The following is a 24,252-nucleotide window of genomic DNA, read 5'->3' as shown; positions in this document are numbered from 1 at the left end:
GGAAAGTATATGATTTAGCATGGTACTTATATATTGAGTGTGCTGTTCCATGTCAAGATGTACATGGACTTCTAGGTGATTTTATACCTGACCAACTTCAAGAGCTCTGCTCTAAAAAGTTTTCCTCCTGCTGTTCCCTGGACATTGCTATGGCTTTTCCTAATTCCGTGCCTTTGCTGTTCCCTCTACCTGCAATATGCTCTTTCTTTTCTTGATAAACTCTACTCATCCTTCAGGGCCCATCTCCAATATCGCATCTTCCCTGAAGTCCTCCCTGATACCCCTGGGCAGAGTTAGTCATTCTCCTTGGTGTTTCCTTAGCAAGAGGTAAACATTTAATTTTTTTGGACCCCTCCTTCTCCCTTCACTTAGACTGAGTTCCTTAAGGAAAAGCTCAATGTCTTCATCCCTGGGTCCCCAGTGTTCCTTTAGAGTTTGGCAACATTTAAAAACAAATGTTTGAGCACTTGCTGTGCTCAGGTACTGTTAAGTGCTAGAGGTACACCCGTGAAGACATTCAGATAGTTGGAGAGAACGGCTTAGTCTGACCTTTGAGATACTTGTGTGAGTTCTGTTTTTCTCTTACCCTGGCTTTTCTTGACTATGGGTAGTATTCTTGACATTTTGTCTCATTGTGATAAAACAGTGCAAATCTGAGTAGGGCCACCCATTTATGTTTTCCCTGCATGAGCTGGATTAGTTTTGTGTAGTGTCAGGCAAGCAGGCCTGAGTGGAAATGCCATGATCTCCAGCACTAGTTTTACCTCTCACTTTGAAGCTAGCACAAGTACAAGAGATTATATTATTCCAGGGATGTTCCATACTTAGAATGATAAGTTATAATAATAACAAGAATTTTGAAATGGATATATATTTTTTATCATAAAATTTTTAGCTGAGTAGCACCACTCTTAGAGTACCTTTGAGAAATTATACAGTTGGTCAGTTAGGGAGAATGCACGTGATTGAACACTATTATACAAGACCCTCACAGGAGCATGTTTTAACTTTGTGTATGTTGTATATACTAGTGTTTAGCGTTGACTACAATGATGAACTGGATATCTTGGTGAGTGGCTCTGCAGACTTCACTGTGAAAGTATGGGCTTTATCTGCTGGGACGTGCCTGAACACACTCACCGGGCACACGGAATGGGTCACCAAGGTAGGAAGACCTCCAGAAGAAATCTTGACATCAATCAGGCTTTGTAGGGGTGAAGGAACTGGGGGTGGGGTGGACGATGCTAGGTGCTCCCTTGTAAGTAGTAGGGGAGCCATAAGATGCAACAGGTGTACCCACAGTGCCTGTTGGCCTGCAACAGTGACCAGCCAAATAAAAGACACTTGGTAAATAGTTAACAATGAATGACTTATGGATGTGGAAAGATGCCCACAATATATTCGGTGCGTAGAGGGAGCAAATAAAGGAAGTCATAGACAAAAAACTGCATTGTGGAGTATAATAGCAGTTTCTGAATAAATGTGTTTATGTACCAAAATGGTAAAGTTGGTTATTACTTATGAAATTATAGGTGCTTTTTCCCCTTTAGAATAAGCATATTTCTTTTTTTAATCAGGAAAGCAATTTTTATCTGGAAAAAAATGATAATTGCAAGAAATGAGACAAAGGAAAACGTATGGGATCTGTAAAAGAATATTATGGTGTTTTGTCATTTTTCAACAAAAAGTGGCTCTGAGACCTGAATGTGATAGTACTTATGGGAGTGTCCGGCAGAAACCCTTTTCCTCTCTGTGCGTGCGGGATGGAAGATACAGCCGTGAGCAAAACAGACCCAGGCTTGACCCAGATGTTAGCTCTGTGGGAGAAATAGATATTAAACAGTAATTTCACAAGTAAATGTACAAGTACAAACGGTGGTAGGTGCTCTGAAGGCAAAGTGCAGTGTTCTGTGAGAAAGTCTAGACGGTGTCTGATCCCTTCAGGGAGAGCTGCTTGAAGAGACAGAACAGGAAGAAGAAATTGGAGCTAGCTGGGTAAAGAGTAGTGGAGTGTTTCAGAGTGCGCAGTATGTGCCCAGGCCCTAGGGCAGGAGAGATGCTAGGACATTTGATGGCCTCGAGGCCAGTGGAGCTGTGCTGTGGTTGGCAGTGTGAGGCAGGTGGCCATATGTAGCCCTTCCTTGGCCGTGTTAAGGATTTTGGGGGTCGTACGTGTAGTGGGAAGCAGTTGAGTGTTCTGAGCAAGGAGCTGTGTGATTTATATTTTTAAAAAACGACTGAAAATGGAGCTGGGCACAAATGGACCTAGGGAGGCCAGGTAGGCTTTTGCAGTAATCTAAGCAAAAGATACCTGTGGCTTGGACCCAGGTGGCAGTGAGGAAAGAGCAGAGCATGCCTGAAGGATATCTCTTTAAGGGAAAGCCAGCAGAAGTTACCGACTCCTGGGAAACAAAGGAGGGGGAATCAGAGCCACCCACTGGGCTTTAGGTCAGGTAGGTGAATATGCTTTTCTGGAATAGGCAGACCTACAAGGACAGCAGTTTGTGAGAAGAACAAGAACACTGAACTGTACGCTTGAAAGGGTTGAATAGTGCATTTTATGTTAGGTATGTTTTACCACAGCTCTGTAGGGGTCACATTTGGATATTTAAATGGAAAAGTTACATAAGAAAATCTGACGTGTTAAAAACATTGGACTTGTGGCCAGGACACCGACTGTGATGTCTTAGACGAGTCCTCTCTTCAGGGCCTGAGTTGCATCTGTTAAACGTTCCTGTGAATTCTGAATGAGATGATGGGACAGGAGCCAGCGGCGTACCTACGTGTAGTAGGTCTGTCAGTTTCAGTTGAATCTGCAACCCAGACTAATGAAGAAGTGAGCCTGGCCTCCCTCTCACTTTGTGCAGACTTTACTACAAAAATAACTAGTCCCTAAATGTTTATAGACTATCCCAAGTGCTTTTATTTATTACATCATCATCATAAGGTTGCAGAGTCAATATTTGGCAGATTCTTGTCCCAAGTCCAGTGTTTTTTCCTTTATAATGAACATGCTCAGGAAAGCAGATCGTTGTTATCTGCGTCTGGGTCTACAGGCTGTTTTCTTTCCTGTCCCTCACATTTTCTATAAAGTCATGTTTTACAGTTTTTAAAATCATTCCTAATGTTTGTTTTCAAACAAAAGTGGAAATTAAATGCTACCAACATGAGACAGATCCTGCTGACAATATTAGAGACTCTGGTTGTACTACCTAGAGGCTAATGTGGTCATAGAGTTACAGCTTAACTCTTCTAGCATACCATCTCACTTCAGGCTCTTATTCATATTTTAATTTAAAAAAGCAATATAGAAATAGTTTTTTTTTTTTTTTTTAATGCTTGATTCATTTATTTATGAGAGACAGGCAGAGACACAGGCAAAGGGAGAAGCAGACTTCCTGTAGGCAACCCGATGCAGGACTCGATCCCAGGACCCTGGGGTCATGACCTGAGCCAAAGACAGATGCCCCACCACTGAGCCCCCCAGGTGCCCTAGAAATAGTTTCAAAAGGATCTTTCTATAACATGGATTTTAACATGGATTGCTTATATTTCTAGGTGGTTTTGCAAAAGTGTAAAGTCAAGTCCCTTTTGCACAGCCCTGGAGACTACATACTCTTAAGTGCAGACAAATATGAGATCAAGGTGAGGTTTTCTTCTCCATTACTTTGCCTCATCAGAGAAAAACTGGCAAATACAAGAAAATTAAAATGGTGCTACACAGGGAATATTTCAAGGGAAGCAAGAATGTCCATAGTATAAGCCATCTTAAACTTCTTGGGAAGAGAATTATTCATTATTTCTACATACGAGTCAGTTTCTAGCCCTGATTTGTAAATGAAAGAAAGATCCATAAAAATGTATCTTAAGACCTGTATCTCACCCTATCTATCTATCTATCTATCTATCTATCTATCTAGATTTTATTTATCTATTCATGAGAGATATATATATAGAGAGAGAAACAGAGACACCGGCAGAGGGAGAAGCAGGCTTCACACCGGGAGCCCGATGTGGGACTTGATCCCGGGACCCCAGGATCACACCCTGGGCCGAAGGCAGGTGCCAAACCGCTGAGCCACCCAGGGATCCCCTCATACCCTCTTTAGTTCTTAGATCTAAACTATGAAAACAGGGGATCCCTGGGTGGCTCAGCAGTTTGGCGCCTGCCTTTGCCCCAGGGCGCGATCCTGGGGACCCGGGATCGAATCCCACGTCAGGCTCCAGGTGCATGGAGCCTGCTTCTCCCTCTGCCTGTGTCTCTGCCTCTCTCTCTCTGTGTGACTATCATAAATAAATAAAAAAAAAATTTAAAAAAACCCTGTGAAAACATAAATATTTACTTGTATAATAAACCAATTTGCAAAAACTTTACAGAGCACTCATATACTTTCTGATTGCATTTTTTAAACCGTTCCATGTAGCCATCTTCATTGTGGGAACTGAGGTTCAGAGAGGTTACATATTTTACCCGAGATCATGTAGCGTTAGAGCTTGAACCCATGCCTGTCAACTATAAAACCTGTGGTCTTTCTGATTTACTTCACTTTATATCTGGCTCTGACAAACATAAGCCACATTGTTTAAGGACTAGCTTTTCTATGGTGATAAGATTTGTCATCATCTCTGATTTTCTTTTATCTGTAGATTTGGCCAATTGGGAGAGAAATCAACTGCAAGTGTTTAAAGACATTGTCAGTCTCTGAGGATAGGAGTATCTGCCTGCAGCCAAGGCTTCATTTTGATGGCAAGTACATCGTCTGTAGTTCGGCACTGGGTCTCTACCAGTGGGACTTTGCCAGTTATGATATTCTCAGGTAATGTTTCCTTGAGCCTTCGCCTTTCACAGTTCCCTTTTATTTCTTTATTGCAGTTTAGTAGTAAAAGCAAGACTAAATATTTGGATAAACGAGTCAGTAGGTTATATCTAGGAAATATTTACTACATCAATTATAAACAGTTAAAAGCTGAAAATCACACACAAAAATATTTGAGAAGCAATTATTAGAGGTTTATACTACAGCATAGATCTGAGTTCTAATCCTTCCCCTTACTGTGTCACTTCCTCTTTCAGAAGTAAACATGCTGGGCAACCCCCTTTGGTCCCCTACCTCTTTGGGAGCTTTTTACTATCTCAATAAACTTTGCTGCCCCCTCCCGAAAAAAATAATTAAACATGCTTTTTAGGGAAATGAGGAGCTTGGATGAAGAGATCTTTCAGACTTACGAGTCTGTTTCTTAGTTTGTCTCTCTTTCTCTTGTTTTTTTTTTTTTTTCCCCCTTTGTTCATTTGTTTCTTAAATTCCACATGAGTGAAATCACATATCTCTGACTTATTTCACCTAGCATTATACTCTAACTCCATCCGTGTTGTTACGAACGGCAAGATTTTTTTTTTATGGCTGATTAATATTCCATATATATTCTATATATATGTATGTACACACACACTCCCCCCCACATCTTTGTCCATTCATCCATTAATGAACACTCAGGCTGCTTCCATATCGTGGCTATTGTTAATAATGCTGCAGTAGCATTGGTGTGCATATCCCTTTAAATTAGTGTTTTGTATTCTTTTGGTAAATACCCAGTAGTGCAGTTACTGGATTATAGGGTAGTTCTCATTTTAACTTTTTGAGGAATCTCCATACTGTTTTCTACAGCGGCTGCACCAGTTTGCATTCCCACTGACGGTGCAAGAGGGTTCCTTTTTCTCCATGTCCATGCCAACACTTGTTATTTCTTAATTTTGATTTTAGCCATTTTGACAGGTGTGAGGTGGTATCTCATGGTGTGGTGTTTGTTTTAGATTTTATTTATTTATTTGAGAGAGAAAGCATGAGCAGAGAGAGGGACAAGGGAGAAGCAGACTCCCTGCTGAGTGGGGAGCCCTGTGCAGGGCTTGATTGCAGGACCCCAAGATCTGACCTGAGCCGAAGGCAGATGCTTAACCAACTTAGCCACCCAGGGGCCTCTCATCAGTTTTGATTTGCATTTCCCTGACGATGAGTGATGATGTACATCTTTTCATATGTCCATTGGCCATCTATATGTCTAGTTCTGATATTTTGAGTTTTGCTTCTTGGTAGTAAAATTCTGCATTGAGAGATCAAGTGGCTTTCTATTGACTAGTAGAAAGAGGTGTTTAGAAAAAAAATACAACTTGCAGGGTTTCTCTAAAGAAAATAAGAGGTCCATGGACAAATAATTTTGTGATTCATTGCATACCTTAGACCTTCTTGGAGACTGATGGTATCTGTAAGCATGTTGGAGGCTGATGGAAGCCAGGGCTATATGGTTGACTAAGAGAACTTACTTTGGTGGGGTACTTGGGTGGCTCAGTTGGTTCAGCATCCAACTCTTGATTTTGGCTCAAGTCATGATCTCAGAGTTGTGAGATTGAGTCCTGTGTTGGGCTCTGCCTTGTGCGTGGGGCCTGTTTGGGATTTCCTCTCTCCCTTTGCCTCTGCCTCTCCACACCACCCCTACACACTGCCCCAGGCACGCACACTCTCTTGCTCTCTTTCTGTCTTAAAAAAAAAAAAAAAAAGATAGAACTGGGGATCCCTGGGTGGCTCAGCGGTTTAGCGCCTGCCTTTGGTCCAGGGTGTGATCCTGGAGTCCCGGGATCGAGTCCCACGTCGGGCTCCCGGCATGGAGCCTGCTTCTCCCTCCTGTGTCTCTGCCTCTCTCTCTCTCTCTCTCTCACTCTCTCACATAAATAAATAAATCTTAAAAAAAAAAAAAAAAAAACAAAAGATAGAACTTACTTTGGTGATAATCCTTGGTTTTAAAATCCAGCGCCACCTCCTATGAGTTGGATGATTTTATGTAGGTTTCTTAGCTTTTCTGTGCCTTAGTTTCCTGACCTGGAAAGTGAAGATCAAATGAAGTACCTGTAATGAGGTTCAAGCACAGGACCCGGCAGATCTTATTACTAACAGCTCTCAGAAGCCCTACATAAAGAAGCCTGTTTGAATTTGTTTAACTTTCTGTACCTCACACTCCTTATACAGAAAGCCTTTTTTTTTTTTTTTTTTTTTTTTTTTTGGAGGAACACCTATTAACAGCTCACAGGATTAGTGTTCTGTGGCATGGTTCAGGACAGGAAATGCTGGCTTGGAGTAGTACAGAAAATTGAACGTTCTTGCCATTGTTTTTATGCATGACTGTTAGAGGTCAGCTTGAAGAGCACCTGTCATACTAGCCAGCAGGACTTGGGTGGGCCCTGTCTCTCTGGTCATACAGTAATAACCCCTTTTATGTCTTCCTGTAATCAGACCTACAATTCTAACCAGTTAGGTTTCAAAATTGTCAGAATCATTTCTAGAAATGATTGATAATTATGCTTTGAGAAAAAAGGACTGGAATAGATCCCAGAAAACATTAGACTAAGCTTTTCATTTTATAGATGGAGAAACTGAAGCCAAGAGCAGGTATGGGCCTCACCCAGCATCCCGTAGCTCACCCTAGTCCGTCCATCCATCCATCCATCCATCCATCCTGGCATCATCCAGCAGGCCTATGCTTAAGGTACCAGCAAACCAGAGAGAAGGAACTTTTGAAAGAACTTGATACTTTGTAAAAATTCCAAGTAGTCACATGGGAAAATCAGACCTTTTACAATTTAGTATTGTTTCTGTTTTTAATTAAGACTTGGATGGGAGGGATGCAGAAGTAAGGTGGAATAGAGGTATCATCATCTTTTTAATACTTTGAGTTTCCAAAAGTTTTAATGTGATGCTGCATCTACCTTTCTCATGTATTTTTCTCACCCTGAGTGTGTGTATAGGGAGTCCAGAAGTCCAGATGAAAGTTGTGTTAATTTTTGGGATTTGGATACACTAGCTTTGAGCAGTAAATCTACATGATTGTTTTCTGCTAGGAAGTGTTAGGTTCAGATTTCTCTTGGAAAGGGGGCTGTTTTATCTTTCCTCCTCCCCACCTCCCGCAGCACAAAAGCCTCTTTTGAAATCCTAATGCAACTCCTTTGGGCTCTGTTGCTAAGATCAGATAGGGCTACTTATGCTTTGAAGCTAACTAAAAAGAAGCAAAGCACAGATGGTAGCATGTTGCTCAATAAATCTAAGGTATGATGCAATCTCTTGAGCTGAGTTATCTTCGTACAGCAAGCAAGCAAGGTTATTTAGGTTCAAGGGCCCAGACTGCACAGCAGGGATGTCTGTTTACAGTTTTAAAGTAATCAAAGTTAAAGAGGCGGCCAGGCCAGCCTGTCAAGACTTGTATTCTCCTCCAAAACATATTTGTGCTTCAGTCTTTGGAGTCGACTCATCTTCACCAGGCTTTAGTCCTATTTCCAGCCACCCAGTTATCTAAGTTTCTGGTTATTTCCTGCTTGCATTGGTGATATGGGACTTACCGGACTTTCTTGTTGTTTTCCCAGTTTCCTTTGGATGTGCTTTGTAGGAGTTCTTATTTTCCCATGTTCATTGCTCCACTGCTGTATTTGTGAGCAGATAGTTATGGGGCATACCTGTGTTTTAGGCACTGGGATCTATGCTGGTAACCTGCAGAAATACCACACTGGTGGAAGTTACTAACCAGCAAGAGGCAAGACTGACGTTAAATAGCTAATTGCCTACCGTTGTTTTCATGGGTGGGTTAAAGGCCACACTGTGGAGCATTTGGAGACCCCACCTAGCAGTTGAGGAGTAAGGAAAAGCTTCCTTGAAGAAGAGGTGTGGGCTAAGCCCTGAAGGAGGAGTATCTGCATTAACTAAATGCCAGCAGTGGGTGTGCAGTAAGGAGCAGTGGAGGCTGAGAAACCAGTCCGTTCAAAGGCCCGGAGACTGAAGGGTCCCAGTGCTGGAGATGTGAAGTGCAGTAGAGAGCCCTCAGAGGGTTTAAAGTCAAATGAGGTGGTAATAGGATTAGACATGGGGGTGAGATTAGCTGATTGAAAGGGGCCAAGAGTAGGTGGGGGGAGACCAGTGCAGGCTGAAGATACTATCTTGGATCAGAGCCGTGGCAATTTGGATAATAGTAAAAAAAAAGTAGGAGAAAATTCAAGAGGTAAAATCAATAGATTGTGGTGATTGAATCTGCGGCTTGATTAAGGAGGAGAGTTGGATGGTTGCCATGTTTCCTAACGGTGAGCAGTTGGGTGAAAGAGCAAGCCAGGAAACAAGGAAGAGAAACAGGTTTGGCCAGCAAGTTCAGTTAAGGACGGGTTGAGTGTGGAACAGGTCTTCAGGACTAAATCCTCTGCCTTCCACTGTCAGGTGGAATCTGGCTTGCTGTAACTCTTTCACCTCGGATTCCCCGCCCCCAGCTGATCTCCTTTACCTGTTCCTTATTTGTCCTGGTTACCAGGCCCTGCCCTTCCTGGTTGACCTCTTGGACACACACTAATTGGTAGTGTCCTTGTTGAAATGTGGGTTTATTGACCTCTCACAGGGCTCAGACATACTGTCACGGAGCAGAATTGGTTTATCCTTCTCTTGTAGCTCTTTTCCTAGTGCCTCCAAAGAGGACATCAACTGTTCTTGCCTCATTAAGTGTGCAGACAACAGACTGTGTTTTTTTGTTTTTGTTTTTTATCTATGCTGTTTGGCTGGATCTCTCCCATTCTGTGCTTTTGTCATCAGCCTTTGGGGAAGGTGAAGGCTATCCTCCCACGCCCCCAGTTTTCTCTCACAACTTCTGACACATTTATTATTGTTTCTGGGTTATTTTCTGGTTATTTCTCATCCTTCAGCCTCTACTGTTTTTAGAGTTTGCTACCTGCTGAATAGAATAGCATGTAAATCACTTGGTTTCTAGTCTTCATTCTGGGCTTGAGGAGGCTCCCCTAGACCAGCATTTTAGGATTTGATGAATCCATCTTTTTACCTAGTAGTAAAGTGATTGCATCCCAGTTCTTATAGGTAACTGACCAGTCGTGAATCCTTAGCCAAAGTATGTATCCCAGCAAGGCTTTTGTTTTCATATTTTGGAAATGAGATATTACATGAGATAATCTATAAGATCCTTTTCAGCCCGGGTAGGCATTTTGTGCTTTCATAAATGTCCATCATATGCTGCCTTTCTCCTTACGTGCCTGTGTTACCATGTCAATGTGAAGGGTTCCTTCCCCTCCCCTTAAGGAAGTACAGCTTTTTGTCTGTTTCATTTTATTGAAAACTTTCATTGTCTTGGATTTTGTATTGGTTTTTATATGTCTCCAGAAAAGATTGCGGTAGTGGAATCAGAAGTAAGGCGGCCTTCTGGTTCATGTTTCGAAACTCTCGTCTTTGTAGGGTCATCAAGACTCCTGAGATAGCAAACTTGGCCTTGCTTGGCTTTGGAGATATCTTTGCCCTGCTGTTTGACAACCGCTACCTGTACATCATGGACTTGCGGACCGAGAGCCTGATTAGCCGCTGGCCCCTGCCAGAGTACCGGAAATCAAAGAGAGGCTCGAGCTTCCTGGCGGGCGAAGCGTCCTGGCTCAATGGACTGGATGGGCACAATGACACGGGCCTGGTCTTCGCCACCAGCATGCCCGACCACAGTATTCATCTGGTGTTGTGGAAGGAGCACGGCTGACGCCACGCGCTGGCCGCCGCCGACTGTGGGTGCCGGGGCTGCGGGGTTTCAGTGCGACCTCTGGCAGCCGACTGCATGAACCAAAGCTCTCACCTAACGGTATCGTCGCGCAGTGCACAATCATTTATCTGTGTTTGCCAGGGGGCCAGGGCTCGGGGCGGGGGAGGGCTTGTTTTCTTGACACACAGCACAGCATGCTAACGGGGTACACCATTGACTTCATTTGTACTTAGTTACGTTGGTCAGTATAAGAGGGTGCATTGAGGGTTCATCTTTCTTGAATATTGGTTTTCAGTAAAGAAAGTTAAATGGTTCATTAACCTGCTAATTGGTTGCCTATATATAAAAACACATCAGTCTATTATTAAAGCTTTTACCATCGCCTTTTTTTCTTTTGAAGTTGAAGCAAAGGTGCTATGATGTTCCAGCAACTTCTCTCACATGGGGCTTAGCTTTTATAACAGTCAGTGTTACAAAGACCACTGAGTCCCGTGACATTCATAAACTCTCCACCAAATACCACTTCTAAAGAAGGTCTGTCTTCCAGGACAAAGCAAGTTCTATAAATTGATTGTTCACAACACAGTCTAAACCCTAGTACTTGGCAGAGTCAAGGTTGGCCATGTCTGAGATATAAGGGATTTCTGTAGTTTTTGTTTCTGCACGGAGCGAGCTGGGCCTCGGTCCCTGCTGCCGGGGTGAGTGCACAAGGGGGATGTGATGTAGTAGAAAGAGCACGGAGCCTGAAGATTGAGGACCAGCTCTGTTACCCAGGGTCCCTGCAGCCTCGGTTTATCACTTCCCTGGGCCCCTTTTTCCCTGTCTGTATAGTCAGGTGTTAAGCTAAGTGTTTTCTAAACTTTGGGTCCTGCGTCTGCTGACAGGTGGGCAAAAGTTGATAATTCAATTTTGTCCCAATTCATTATTTCTTTTGAGTTGAAGAAAATATTGAAATGAAATCATTGGTACAAAGTTAGTATCTATAAGCAAACCAGATACATGAAAAGGATAGATAAAGGGGGAATGTAGAAAATATAACAGATTCCACCTAGAAAAATGTTAGCGAGTGGATGAAATGCTAAGGGGAATCATGGTTCTTTAGGCAGAAAGGGCGGTCTTACAAAGAGAGACACCTGAACTTGATTTTTCTTGCTCCTTTGCCTCTAGCCTGATGTGTGGCTTCAGGCAGATTAACTTTCTATCCCTGGACCCTCATTTTCTCCATATTAAAATGGAGGAATTGCCCTAGATTAGGGTTCACAAGCTCAGATGCCCAAGGCAGCCATGCACATGACATAAATGATTGAAGCGTGTTGGGCAGGGTTGTGCTGAATCATGAAAGGCCTATCTAATGGGGCAGTTACTCAGCTCTAAGTGTTAGGTAGAGGTGAGCCCAGTGGTGGCAGGTCTTAGGATTTTTTCAGGAGGAAGTGGAAATCAGATTTTTGCTTGAAATCTCCTGATTTTTAAAATGTTGACAGCTAATTGAGGATAGTTTAAAATACAGTGAGCTAAGCAAAGTTGGTCTATGAGCTGCCAGTTTGTATCCTCCACCCTCTCATTCTTGTGAAGTTATGTATTTCTGAGATCGGCAATGGGGATATTTGAACATTAATTGTCATAAACATTAGGGAGAGACTAGAGGGAGCTAGCCCCAGGACACTTCAGCTATTTACAGGAAATGAGGGGGCATATTTCATCTGCACACAACAGAAAAGTAGTTGAAGATGAACACACAAACTGAAACCCAGTTGTAGCCTCTGCCTGGGAGTATGAGTGACTCATTCTCGCTGGTGTGAATATAAAGCATACCCACTTCGCAGGTGGGCAGAGGGCTTGCTGGCAGAGCTGAGGAGGAAGCCAACCCTGGTGGGGACCCAGCTGTCCAGAATCCACAGGAGCACCAAGCCTGATGGGGGACCTCTGAATGCCATGAAGTTAATACTCTAGGGGATTGGTGGTCAGTTTTCAGGACAGGTGTAGGGGGCTCCTAGGGGAATAGGCAAGAATACTGTCTTCTCCGTCCCCAGTCCATCTCATGCTAAGTTGTGTGCGTGACCTCTGCTTGGTCTTCTAAGAAATGGAACCAGAACTGCAGCTGGAGTCTGTTTTGCAGGAGCCTCAGGAGACATGGGCAGTGATGAAGGTGGATGCCTCCTCCTCTTCCTCTGACCTGAACAGATACCTGAGGTCACTGATCTGATGACCATCCCTACTCCCACCTCACTTCCAGATACATCCAGCAGTTTTCACAGGGAAAGTCGTTATAGTTGTTTGTGGAAAAGGTATTTTTGAAAATGACAAACCTGGAACTTGTATGGCACGTCCTATTTCAGTTTTCACTGGGTACCGAAGTTACCTCCGGGTGGTGGCTTCCTGCACCCGATTTGACAGCAGTGAGGCCGTGGTTGCAGTGAGTCTTCTCACAGAGGCCTTCGTTTCGCCCGGGCATTTTATTTAATTGCTTTATAGATGCTGAGTTTATTCATACAAGTGCCAGCTTTTTAAATTTTTTTTTTAATTTTTATTTATTTATGATAGTCACAGAGAGAGAGAGAGAGAGAGGCAGAGACACAGGCAGCGGGAGAAGCAGGCTCCATGCACCGGGAGCCCGACGTGGGATTCGATCCTGGGTCTCCAGGATCGCGCCCTGGGCCAAAGGCAGGCGCTAAACCGCTGCACCACCCAGGGATCCCAAGTGCCAGCTTTTTAAAAAATGAAACACTAACACATCCTTAAAAAAATGAAGTGGAGGGTGAGAGAAGTAGTTAGGGGATAGCTAAGCTGAGTGATGTAGTCCCCTTCCACACTCAGGGGCCATGCCCGCTGACTTCTGCTTCTTTAGCTCAGACAGGAGGAAATTGCCTTTTCTTCCCTTTTTTTTTTTTTTTGGTGAACATTCTCATTCTCAAAAAATTCATAAAGTCATGAGCAGATAACTCCTTATCTTTTTTTTTTTTTTTTTTCTTCTTTTTTAATGAGCATTGGATTTCTTGAGTGAGGATATGTGGTGGAGGTAAAGGGCTGGCTCCTCTCTGCTTAGGCTCGTAAGGGGCACAGAAACGACTTCAGGCTCCAGGGTGAGGATGGGGGGTCTGGGAAAGCTGAGTAGTAGGAGGTTGTAACATTCCAAAGGGAGCTAATTTCCTCCAGCCCCATTACTTGAAGTAGTAAGTCAAATTTGTCAAAACTGGCCCTAAACTGACCTTTAGACCAATCGGAGAAATAGGAAGAAAGACTTGAAGGGTTGAGGCTAGACTGAAAAGTTGCACAGGAGAGGTACCCAGGTTTGGATAGCTTCTCATTAGTGGAAGGTAGGGGAATATTGCTATTAAATTTTAAGGATTGTACTTCATTTTTCATAGTTTAAAAAAAAAAAAAAAGATCATTCTGGCCATTGCAGACACATAGTAAAGCATGAGTGAGGATTATGTAATCATTCTAGTGTGTAATCACTAGAATCACTCAGGAGAGTGATTGCTGCTCTGCATTTATAAAACATCTTAGGGAGAAAAATATTTTTGGAAACAGTATTATTTTAGACATGAAGAAGTTTGTTAGGTTAGGCATTTTAATGTAATAGAAGTAGCTAAGGATGGTGGAGCAGGGCTTTATTTACAACATTGCTTTGGCCAAACCCAGCCAGCCCCCTGAAGCTGTGTGACCTGGCTTCTTGGGAACCTGGAGGTGAATCTTCGCTATAACTACCAGTCTCTGGGCCTCCTCCTCTGGGCCTCTTGCAGGCCGAGGTGGCCTGCAAGTGCCTTTCTCAGCAGGAAGTGTGCAGAATCAGATCAATGCTCTAGGATGCAGGCCGTGGCAGGGCACGTGGTCACCCTTGCCTTTAGGGACACAGTCTTTCGGGGTGGGGAAGTTCTTTAGGTCTGGCCCCTTGACACAGACTTCCTACCTGGTTATGCTGGTGCTTGCTAAGGTATTTTTAAGACAACCAAGACCCCCTTGAGAATTACGCAGTCCCCGGCTAGAGCGTCTGATGGAAAGAGCAGTTAGCATTTTTTATAGAAATGCCCACTAGCCATCTTTGATATTGTCTCATCAGAGGTTCCTTTGTGACTACTCTAGGAAAGTGAGGGGTTTTTCCAGAATAAATCCTCCAGCAGAGTCCTGGATAGTCTTTGCACCACTCCCTAATCACGCTCAATGCTCATGCTCAGTGCCGATGAATGTTTGCTGTCAAGTTGTTTCGATGTGTTTCCCGTCTTCCCTATCGGGGAGCTGTAGTTGCTTAGTATCACAGTCCTGAGGAGTGTAACCCCACTGGATTATCGCAGTTGAAAGAACCCAGCTACTACTGCTCTTCATGAATGTGCTCAGATAAAAATGTCTTTGCATATTTAAACCGGGAAAATTATTAATTCAGATGACTGATGCTCACATATTGTGTCCTTGTATTCACATTGTGAACAGACATTTTACTAATTGAGGTTTAGTACTCTTGATGAGAACGCTCAGGTTTGAAAAAGACTGGTCTCACCAACATCTATGGCAGTGTGGTAAAAAAAAAAAAAATGTATAAACTCTTGTTTCACTAATTTGATGTATGTTGTGATCTAAGGAAAAGAGATGAAGTCTATCTGAAGGGCTTGTGGGGTGGGGGGGGAAGGGATTGCTTAAGCAGATAGTGCAGCGAACGTGGGACAAGAAGTCTCTAAGACGAGAAGGTATTTTCATGCATCATGGAAGCATTCTTCTACCACGGGTGATTGTGCTAACTATAAATCATCGGTATCTATACATTAAGGCAGGTTCTCTCAATTAGGCAACATTTGGTTAGTCAAGTCCAAGTTATTGTTTGTACTTGAAAGTAATAAAGCTGCATTTCCTTAAAAATAACTTTTGTAGTAACTTCTCACCTTCTTTCCCCCAACAAATTCGGATGGATCTTTGCGAGAGCAATTGCATTTTAGAATGTGTTTTTAGAAATGAAACTGCCTCTTGTGTCATCTGAAGTGGCTTGTGCGTTTACTGTTTTTGCATGTTCTAGATTGTAACCCCAACATTGCAGCGGTTTTTGAATGAGATCCAAGAGGAAAACAGTACATTGAAAAGTCAAATGCAAGGAAGGAATTTGGGCGACCTTCATGAGTAGATTGGGGGGGTGTGTGTTGTACCATTAATGCAGCTTCCAGATCTTGGGATTGTCTTCCTTCCTCCGCTACTCAGCCCATCCCCTAGTTGGTTCATTCTTTTTAACTTGAAAGTGTAGGACTCCTTGTCGTTCACCAAACGTGGTCCTGTACCTTTGATCCCCAGCAGCACTGTCCTAGGGCAGAATGTCACTTCTGTTACACAGGAGTGAATCGAGGCTGGGTAAGTGGCTGATTGCTTGGAGCAGTAGTGAGTGGTGGGGAGGAGGCTGGGGCCCAGAGTGTTAGCCTTCACAGACCCAGATCCTAGATTCCCCCCCCTTTCCCTCCCCCTTTGCCCTTGTGTGGGCCTCCGAAGCTGTTGGCACTCTGCGTCCGGGGCATCTCGCCAACCACTTCTTTGAGCACATGGCTTCCCTGTTGAAACAACCTCGCTGACTTTCTATTACCAGCAGGGTGTGTCTAGCCTAGATTTTTTTTTTTTTTTTAGCCTAGATTTATTAAGCTATCCATAATGGAGTCCCAATCATCTCTCCAAACGGTTCTTGCTCTTTTCCTGACTGCACTTTGGTCTTCTCCCATCCGCCTGGAAAAGCCCCCGTGATCCTTTCTCCCACTCCCAGAGTCAGCCTTTAGGATCCCACTGGCCTCCCACTGTCTTCAGAGCCTCAGCTGGCCACCCTCCCTGACTCAGCCTGACTCCACCTTTTTGCCTAGGGTAGTGAGTTGGGCAATCTTGTTGGCAGTTCATCACGTTGTACCTTTTGCAGTTGGCAAGCCATTAACTTTCACCCTTGATCCATAACATTTTTCAAAATTCTGCCCAGCAACACTGTTTATAAGGTTGAATTATTACATGAGACTCGGTGCTTGGGAAGATATTTTAATAAGCTCCGCGGATCTTAGGGGCTACATTAACTGGAAGAAACATAACTTTTGAGAGTATCGGTGCATGGAAGCAAAAGAAAGGCCAGTGACACACAGCCCTTGCTCTTAGACTGCCCTGTTGTGCCAGAGCCTATAAACATCTAAGTTGTTCTGAGAACATTTGGGCGGAATGTTTGATGATCATTCCGTGATTAGACATGGGTAGTCCTTGCCAGCGGGATGTTCCTGTCCTTTGCATTTGAACCACATGTTCTGCTCTCATTGTGGTAAAGATAATGTAACAGTAAGACATTTATGGAGAAAATTCCCCAGAGCTCCTATATCGTAATTTTTAATGGTCTCTTCTAATCCTTAGGCACATAAGTATAGATTTATATGATTACAAATCATTGCATTTTATTGTAAAAAATGTGCTTTAAGTATTTTCAGTTACCTTAGTACTTTGTAGTATTCTTTTATTATTATGATTTGATAACCCATTCCTCTTTTGGTGGATAATTAGGTAGCTTCCAGTTTTGCTTCTAGACAATGCTACAGAGAACTTCTCTGTGCATATTTTCTTAGAACAAACTCCTGGTAGAAGACGCATCGGTAAAAGCAAAGAATTCTTTCTGAACATTTTTTGTCATGGGGAAGAGTGCATAAAGCACCCAGTTCATTGAACAGTTAGAGTGAACACCCGTCTAAGGACTGTCAAAATCAAGAAAGATCATTTCTGGCTCCCCAGAGACCTCCTCTGTGTCAAGGAAGGAACATTTCATGACTTTTGCATCATATTTCTCCTACTGCCTTCCAAATGAGTTAAAGGGATTTATGTTGTCACCTTGCTGGATTAAATAACAATGTTTCACATCATCAGCTTTGAGTGTTTTTTTTTTTTAATTAACTATGAGATACATTTATTATTATATATACATCAGTGTGGCTTTTTAATACCACTTGAAACATGCTTATCAGTTTTCCAGAGCTGCTTATTTGATACACATTACTGCAAAGCCATTAGAAATTACTTAGGTATTTGGTTAAAAAATAAGCAATAAATCATACTGTCCATGTGAATCAACTCTTGTTGGACATAGAATTTAACAGTATTTATCTGCTAATTCCTACGTTAACTGGAAAGCATCACAGAGGTATTGCCATAATTATATTTTATATTGACGTAACCTACGTAGTTTTTAGGATTTTATAGAGTCATTTTTGTAGCAATTAGTTTAATGGGAAGGTTGGTTACTTTAATTATGTTTACCAATTTAGTAGGTATAAGGGCATAAGGTTGCTTTAATTGACATTTTTTGTCTTTATATGAAGACAAGAAACAGATTTTTTTACGTGTGATTGTATTTGAATTCTGTCTGCATCTTTCACCCTTTTATTATACTTTCAAATATTTACTTGGGAAACATTTGAGATGAATTAAGGTCAGAAATAAAATTTCATTTATCTAGGCATAACTAACTTAGAAATAATAATTAAAGCAAACCTATCAACAATTACTATTAACATCCCAGTGGTTAATGTGATAGGCCACAAATAGACATTCTCTCTTAAAGTAGGTGTGGTAAGACCCAGACCTGCTGAAGAGAGCTGATCAGTGCTGGATATAAAGTAGAGCTGTGTTTTTAATTTAATATTTTCCTAATGCAGGTGTATCACAAGTGATCAGTAGTATTTCGAGGAAAATATGGGCAATCCTGAACCAAGTTTTTCTTCCAGAATTAACCATGTTTAAACCCAAGAGGCAACCAAGTGCAGATACTAGTGTTTTATTTTTGCTCCTGCAGAGCCTGGGAGGTGGTGGTCTGGTGTGCTTCTGTATCTCAAGCCTTGGGTTCAGAGTCGATTTTTCCTCTGAGAGTTTTAGGAAAGCAGACATTCCTGAGTTTGGTAGTTCAGCAGATTTAGCCGCATAAGGCAACTCTTGAGCTATTTGATCATCAGGCTTTAAGGGCCCAACGCTCGAACTCTGAGGCAGGATCAGAAAAACAAACACTCATGAAGGCCGCATGTCAGGAAGAAAAAAATGGAGAGGTAGGAGTAACAAACGGAGCATTATTTTCATTTCTCCTTCCTGCCACCCCCTACGAGACTCTGTCTGGAGAACAGGAAGTCTGTCATTCACTGTGCTCTTAAGACTGGTGCAAAGTAAGCTGCACGCGGGGTGCCTGGGCCCGTGGGTGAGTGCGCTTGGGGCTTTGGGTTGGTCTGCAGGGACTTCCTCTCGCTGAAAGCTCTCAACCTGCGCGCCTTCCAGCATCAGAATTACCTGGGACTTGTTGGAAATGCAAATGACTGGGCCCCACCCCGAGGCGAGCGGCTCCAGCTCAGGCCCCCTGGCGGTGACGGTGCGGCCCCTGGAGCTGGAGAACCGCCGCCAGCTGGCCTGTTCTGCCACCTACTGGGATTTGTGGGGCTGGCATCTGGCAACGAGCCGAGGAGCCGAGTCCGGATGCTCATTCTAGTAAGAAGGGTTTTGCCCTTACGCCGCTCTGAGCCTGTCCCAGTCCCCTTGTGCTGTTTCCAGTTACTGTAGGGCGTGTCCTGTCAGGAAACCAGCAGGCAGTCTGTGGACACCTGCCTTCGTTGTTTCAGGGATGCCTTTAATTTTGCGCTGAAATTGCTTTTATCACACACTGGAATAATGAACAGCTAGCAGATAGCGCTAGGAAGAATAATACAGGGGGAAACGCAGACGTGTACATGGAGAAACAGCTAAAACCGTCTACAATGTTCTTCAAACTGTGTGGTTTAAACACGCAGAACCAGAAAATGAAATAACGCCGAAAGGGTAAGAGTCGTTCTCTTTTGGGGATGAGATTATGGGTAAATATTTTCTATATCCTTTTTTTTTGTTGTTGTATTTTCTAAGTTTTCTACCATGAGTATGAATTGGTTTTAAGAATGATTTTTTGAATCCTTTTGGTTATGTAATACAGCTGCAAGCCTCATTTAGCTCAAATATCTTCTTTTGAGAGATGTGTATGAGGTCCCCATCCCAGGCGTGGTGCTGGGGCCTGCGGATACAGAGCTGAAGTGTGTATGGTCCCTGCTTCCTGGAGCTCACGGTTCCCGGGTGGCATCCACACAAAACCCCAGAGGTGTGACGAAGGGAACACACATCAGGGAGAAGCTCTACTCAGGGGTCATAACCCCGGTTTCCCAGGGGAAGGAACTCTCCCTACAGCTCACAAGAGAATTCTAGATCCAGGTTCCCCGTGAATTACCAGTTGTCAGCTGGTTCTGGGATACGCGTACTGGGCTGGATTGTGTTAGTCCTAGGGGGTCTCTGTAGGACCATGTAAGACGGTGCTAGAATTTGAAGACAAAATCATTAAAAATTGAAATTCAACACAAGAAGAGCAGGTGGTTGTTGGCGGAGGCATAGTTTTTCAGTCTCTCCAAAACTACCTGTAAAAACCACCCCTCGGTAGCAGAACCAAAAACCCAGAGGATACTTGAAACAGAAGCAGATCACAAATGAGCCCCAGAATCCAAGCGGGTGGAGCAAACCAAACACTTCCACGAGATTAGCATTTTCATAGGAGGAAAAGGAAGGAACAGGCTAGTATGTGATGAGCCCAAGACAGGCAACGGGTGATGACTGAAGAAGGGCAGCTGATCTAAAAACGTCAGCCGAAGCCGGGAGAAGTAGAAGTTTTGTCCTCTCCCAACAGCGGGTTCGTGTGAGGGCCTGCAGGAAGAGCACCTGAAAGGGCTGGAGCAGGGCAGCCCTGTAGGCTCATGAGACTGCCTGCTTTCTTCTAGGACAGGACCCCACACTAAAAGCAGAATTGAGCAGGACAGAGACCAAAGAGACTGCGTTCCTCTTGAGTCTTTGTCGGCAATGTGGGAACGTGCAAGACGCTACCAGAATTTGGAGACAAGGAAAGAAAGAGATGGCCAGGACCCAAGAAAGAATAAGGGCAGAGGCAGGAAGCACCAGAAGGCAAGCTCCACACAAAAGCAACGGAAGAGGGGGCTCTGTGAAGGCTGAAAATCTTTCCTGAGCGTACCTTAATCCAAAAAGCCGGGAAGGATCATTTCACAATCAAATAAACCATAGAAAAGGATCAAGGCCAAATTCCACCTGAAGTCATGAACAGAAAAGGGACCCAGAGGAAGCAGAGTAACGTCCCAATAGACAATGGAAGCAACCGGGAGACAGAGACCAAAATGATAACAGATTTTTTTTATTTATTTATTTATTTATTTATTTATTTATTTATTTATTTATTTATTTATTTATTTATTTATTTATTTATATTTCATTTATTAGAAACAGAGAGAGAGGCACAGACACAGGCAGAAACAGACTCCATGCAGGGTGTCTGACGTGGGACTTGATCCCGGGACTCCAGGATCATGCCCTGGGCTGAAGGCGGCGCTAAACCACTGGGCCATCAGGGCCACCCTGACAACAGATTTAAAAACGAAAATACATCAAGCACATGAAATAAGACGAGAGAGGGACGCCTGGGGGGGCTCAGCGATCGAGCATCTGCTGTCGGCTCAGGCCGTGACCCCGGGTCCCGGGATTGCGTCCCACGTTGGGCTCCCCGCATAGAGCCTGCTGCTCCCTCTGCCTGGGTCTCTGCCTCTCTCTGGGTCTCTCATGAATAAATAAAATTAAAAAAAAATAAGATGAGAGAATTGCATACATTGAAAACGAGAGGAAGATTTCAGAAAAGAATGAGAAATTCTTTGAGAAGTGGAGACTGGGGGCGCCCGGGGTGTGTGAAGTAGATGGAGCCCCTCGAGCTCCGCGCCCTGTGTCGCTGCGCCCGACCTTGGGCCTCGGCTGCAGAGTCCTTCACAAGCCGGCCTTCCGCCCGACGGCCTCGCCCCAGCGTGGGACCCGGCAACTGCGCCCCAGCTCAGCGCCCCAAGGCCCCCCAAACAAGGCACGCCCGCTGGGGTGACGGCGGCCAGAGCCGCGCTGCTCACCGTCGCCGGCCGGGGGGGACAGCCCGAGCGGGCACCGGCAGACGGACGGATGGACAGACGGGGACGGACAGTCAGCGGAGCATAGATCGCCGTGGACGTGAGGTCCTCCCGCGTGCTGTGGCTCGTGTGAACCTGGGGAGCACGCGCTGGGTGGTCCCCCTCGTGCCACAGGCGCAGGAAGTGGGGTGGAGGTCCTCGGGGCTTGGGGTGAGCAGAATGGGGGGGGGTCCTGCGCCACGGGGGGCTTTCCGCTCGGTGATGAAGGATGTGAGAAATAGGTCGTGGTGACGGTTGCACAAGTACGTGGGTGTGATCAACGCCTCCCAGCGCCCTGGAACGGTTAGAGCGGCAGGTTTTCCCTCTGTACCTAACCACAGGAGCCATAGTGCGAGACTGGGTCATTGCAAGTAAGGGCAAAACCGGCAGGAAAGGCATTTAGTTCTTTTTTTAACTTTCTTTTTTTGTAAAGACAAGCTGCGTAATCGGGGCACTTGGGAGCACAGGGGAGGAGTCGACGTGCAAAGGCACGGACGCCGGCCGTGGTGCTCTGAAAAGCGATCCAGGAGAATGGGCCCGGGTGGGCGAGAGTCTTGGGAGGACGCTGCCCGGGTGTCGTGGCCGTGGCAAGGGGGCCAGCAAGCGGAGGCGCCCCCGTGGGCGGGCAGAGGAGGAAGCCGTGGGCCCGTGGGCCCGAGCGAGGGAACGCAGCGGGGGTGTGGGGACGCGGCATCCCGGGCTCACGGCCCCGCTGCTGGGCCTGCGGACGGGCTGGCGGGCCCGGAGGTGTCTGTTCCCCGGTGCGGCCGCCAACAGGTTCGCCCCCGTCACGAGGGGCGTGAAAACATCCCTGTTTGCGCTGTAGTTCTCCGTGCCCTGCTTGCTTTTTATTTAAATTTTATTCGTCCCCAGTGCCTTGGCCGTCCCGCGTGTCAGCAGCGCGCGCTGGGCCTTGGGCTCCAGGGCGGCCGTGGCCCCGGGCCTTGCCTTGTGCTCCTCCTCCTCCTCCTCCTCCTCCTCCTCCTCCTCCTCCTCCTCCTCTATCTCCATGGCGAGGTGCTCAGGTGGCTACTCAGTGTGGCCTCTGAGCCCCACGGGGCTGCCCAGACCAGGGCCGAGGGCAGGCGCTGCTCTGGGGAGTGGGGTGCACTGAGCCCGCGACTGTCCAGGGCGCCCCTGATCTCCCGGCTTCAACTCCACCTTCCTGCGTGGGCTTTGTCCCAGTCCCGGTTTGTCCTTAAAGTCACAGCAAGTGGCAGCGTGGGAGGAGCCGGTCTCTCTGGCTCCATTTCCTTTTTCCTCTCGTTGGGGCTCCTGGCTCCCCGACCCCCGGCCCCGCGTGGCCTGCCCGCGCGGCTGCGTTCTCACGGGAAAAGGCGGCAGTGGTCACCCCAGGACAACACGGCCGCAGTAGGCAGCCTCGCAGCCTGAGCCCCCTGCTCCTCCAGCAGCAGCCCCCCCCCCCGCAGGTACGCCCTCCCCTCCCCTCCCCCCCTCCCGGGTGCAGACTTCAGGCCTCTGCTGGTGTGTCCTCTTGCAAGCTCAACTGTGTCCTTCCATTTCGTTAAAGGAGGAGACGTCCCCATCCTAATGCGTCTGCTTCAAAACCCTTAATAGTCTTTGAAGAGTCGTCTAGGTCTGAAAATCCGGTTCTGAATGGTTTGGGGTTTTTTTGGGGAGATGCCTGGTGGCTCAGCAGGTGAGCTCCTGCCTTCGGCCCGGGGCGTGACCCAGGGGTCCCGGGATCGAGCCTCGCATTGGGCTCCCCGCCTCTGAGAGGGAGGCCGAGACCCAGGCCAAGGGGGAAGCAGGCTCCCAGCGGGGAGCCCGATGCGGGACTCGATCCCAGGACCCCGGGGTCACGCCCTGGGCAGAGGGCAGATGCTCACCCGCTGAGCCACCAGGCGCTCAGTCGAACGCTTTGGAACTGTGTCCACTGAGTCAGCCCTTCCTGAGCGTGAGCGGCTGGCAGTCCCCGGTTGTGAGTGGCGGGGTCGGCCCGCGTGGAGGGTGAGGGAAGGACCGCAGGCCGCGGTTGCAGGCCGCCAGGTACTATGACCTCGCTTTTCCGGCTGCCACACGGCTCCACGGCAGCTCCCCTAGTTTGTAGAGGGCGGGAGAGTCACCGGCGTCATCCGCATTGGTCATTGGGCCGCTGGCGGCCTGGCCCCTGCAGGCCCTCGGGTGGGTCCAGTGAATGAGCCAAGGTCGCACTCCCAGCGGCCCCCCCAGGACGCCCGCCTCCCCGACACGCGGGCCTGTACTGCCCCCTGGTGGGAGCTGAGGCTCGCCGCGGGGCCCGGGTGCCCAGTTCCTGCCCTGGAAGCTGGAACCACCGGAGTCCAGGCTCCAGGCTGGGGCGGTGGCTCCTAAAACCCAGCATCGTGCGGCTGGACAGAGATCTTATCAGGAACAGAAGGGTCGGAGCCAATTTCAGAATGAATCTGACAACCGATTTATTTATTCTAATTTTTTTTTTAGATTTTTATCTGTTTATTCATGATAGACACGGGGTGGGGGGGCGGGCAGAGACACAGGCAGAGGGAGAAACAGGCTCCACGCTGGGAGCCCAACATGGGATGCGATCCCAGGTCTCCAGGGATGCCCAGACAACCAATTAAAAAAATAAAAAAAGAGGGCAGCCCGGGTGGCTCAGCAGTTTAGCCCCCGCCTTTGGCTCAGGGTGTGACCCTGGAGACCCGGGATCGAGTCCCACATGGGCTCCCTGCATGGAGCCTGCTTCTCCCTCTGCCTGTGTCTCTGC

The 24,252-nt window shown here is 46.1% G+C and overlaps 1 protein-coding gene across 2 annotated transcripts in view; it reads left to right on the top strand.

Moving 5' to 3' along the window:
- Window positions 1-24,252, top strand: part of FBXW2 (F-box and WD repeat domain containing 2) — a 51,876-nt gene that overhangs the window by 13,239 nt on the left and 14,385 nt on the right. The window contains exons 4-7 of one of the 2 annotated variants that reach the window (XM_077913117.1): window positions 1,032-1,165; window positions 3,559-3,645; window positions 4,648-4,817; window positions 10,263-15,405. In XM_077913117.1, the coding sequence (XP_077769243.1) occupies window positions 1,032-1,165; window positions 3,559-3,645; window positions 4,648-4,817; window positions 10,263-10,551 (680 nt within the window). In that variant the 3' untranslated portion in view covers window positions 10,552-15,405. Of the gene's footprint in view, window positions 1-1,031; window positions 1,166-3,558; window positions 3,646-4,647; window positions 4,818-10,262; window positions 15,406-24,252 lie in introns of those variants that run through there. The other variant, XM_077913118.1, reaches the window with a different exon arrangement.

This window comes from Canis aureus, chromosome 10 (genome assembly GCF_053574225.1).
Source record: "Canis aureus isolate CA01 chromosome 10, VMU_Caureus_v.1.0, whole genome shotgun sequence".
Taxonomy (NCBI): domain Eukaryota; kingdom Metazoa; phylum Chordata; class Mammalia; order Carnivora; family Canidae; genus Canis; species Canis aureus.
Note: the sequence above shows the minus strand (reverse complement) of the source record. Positions and strands in the feature narration are given on the sequence as shown.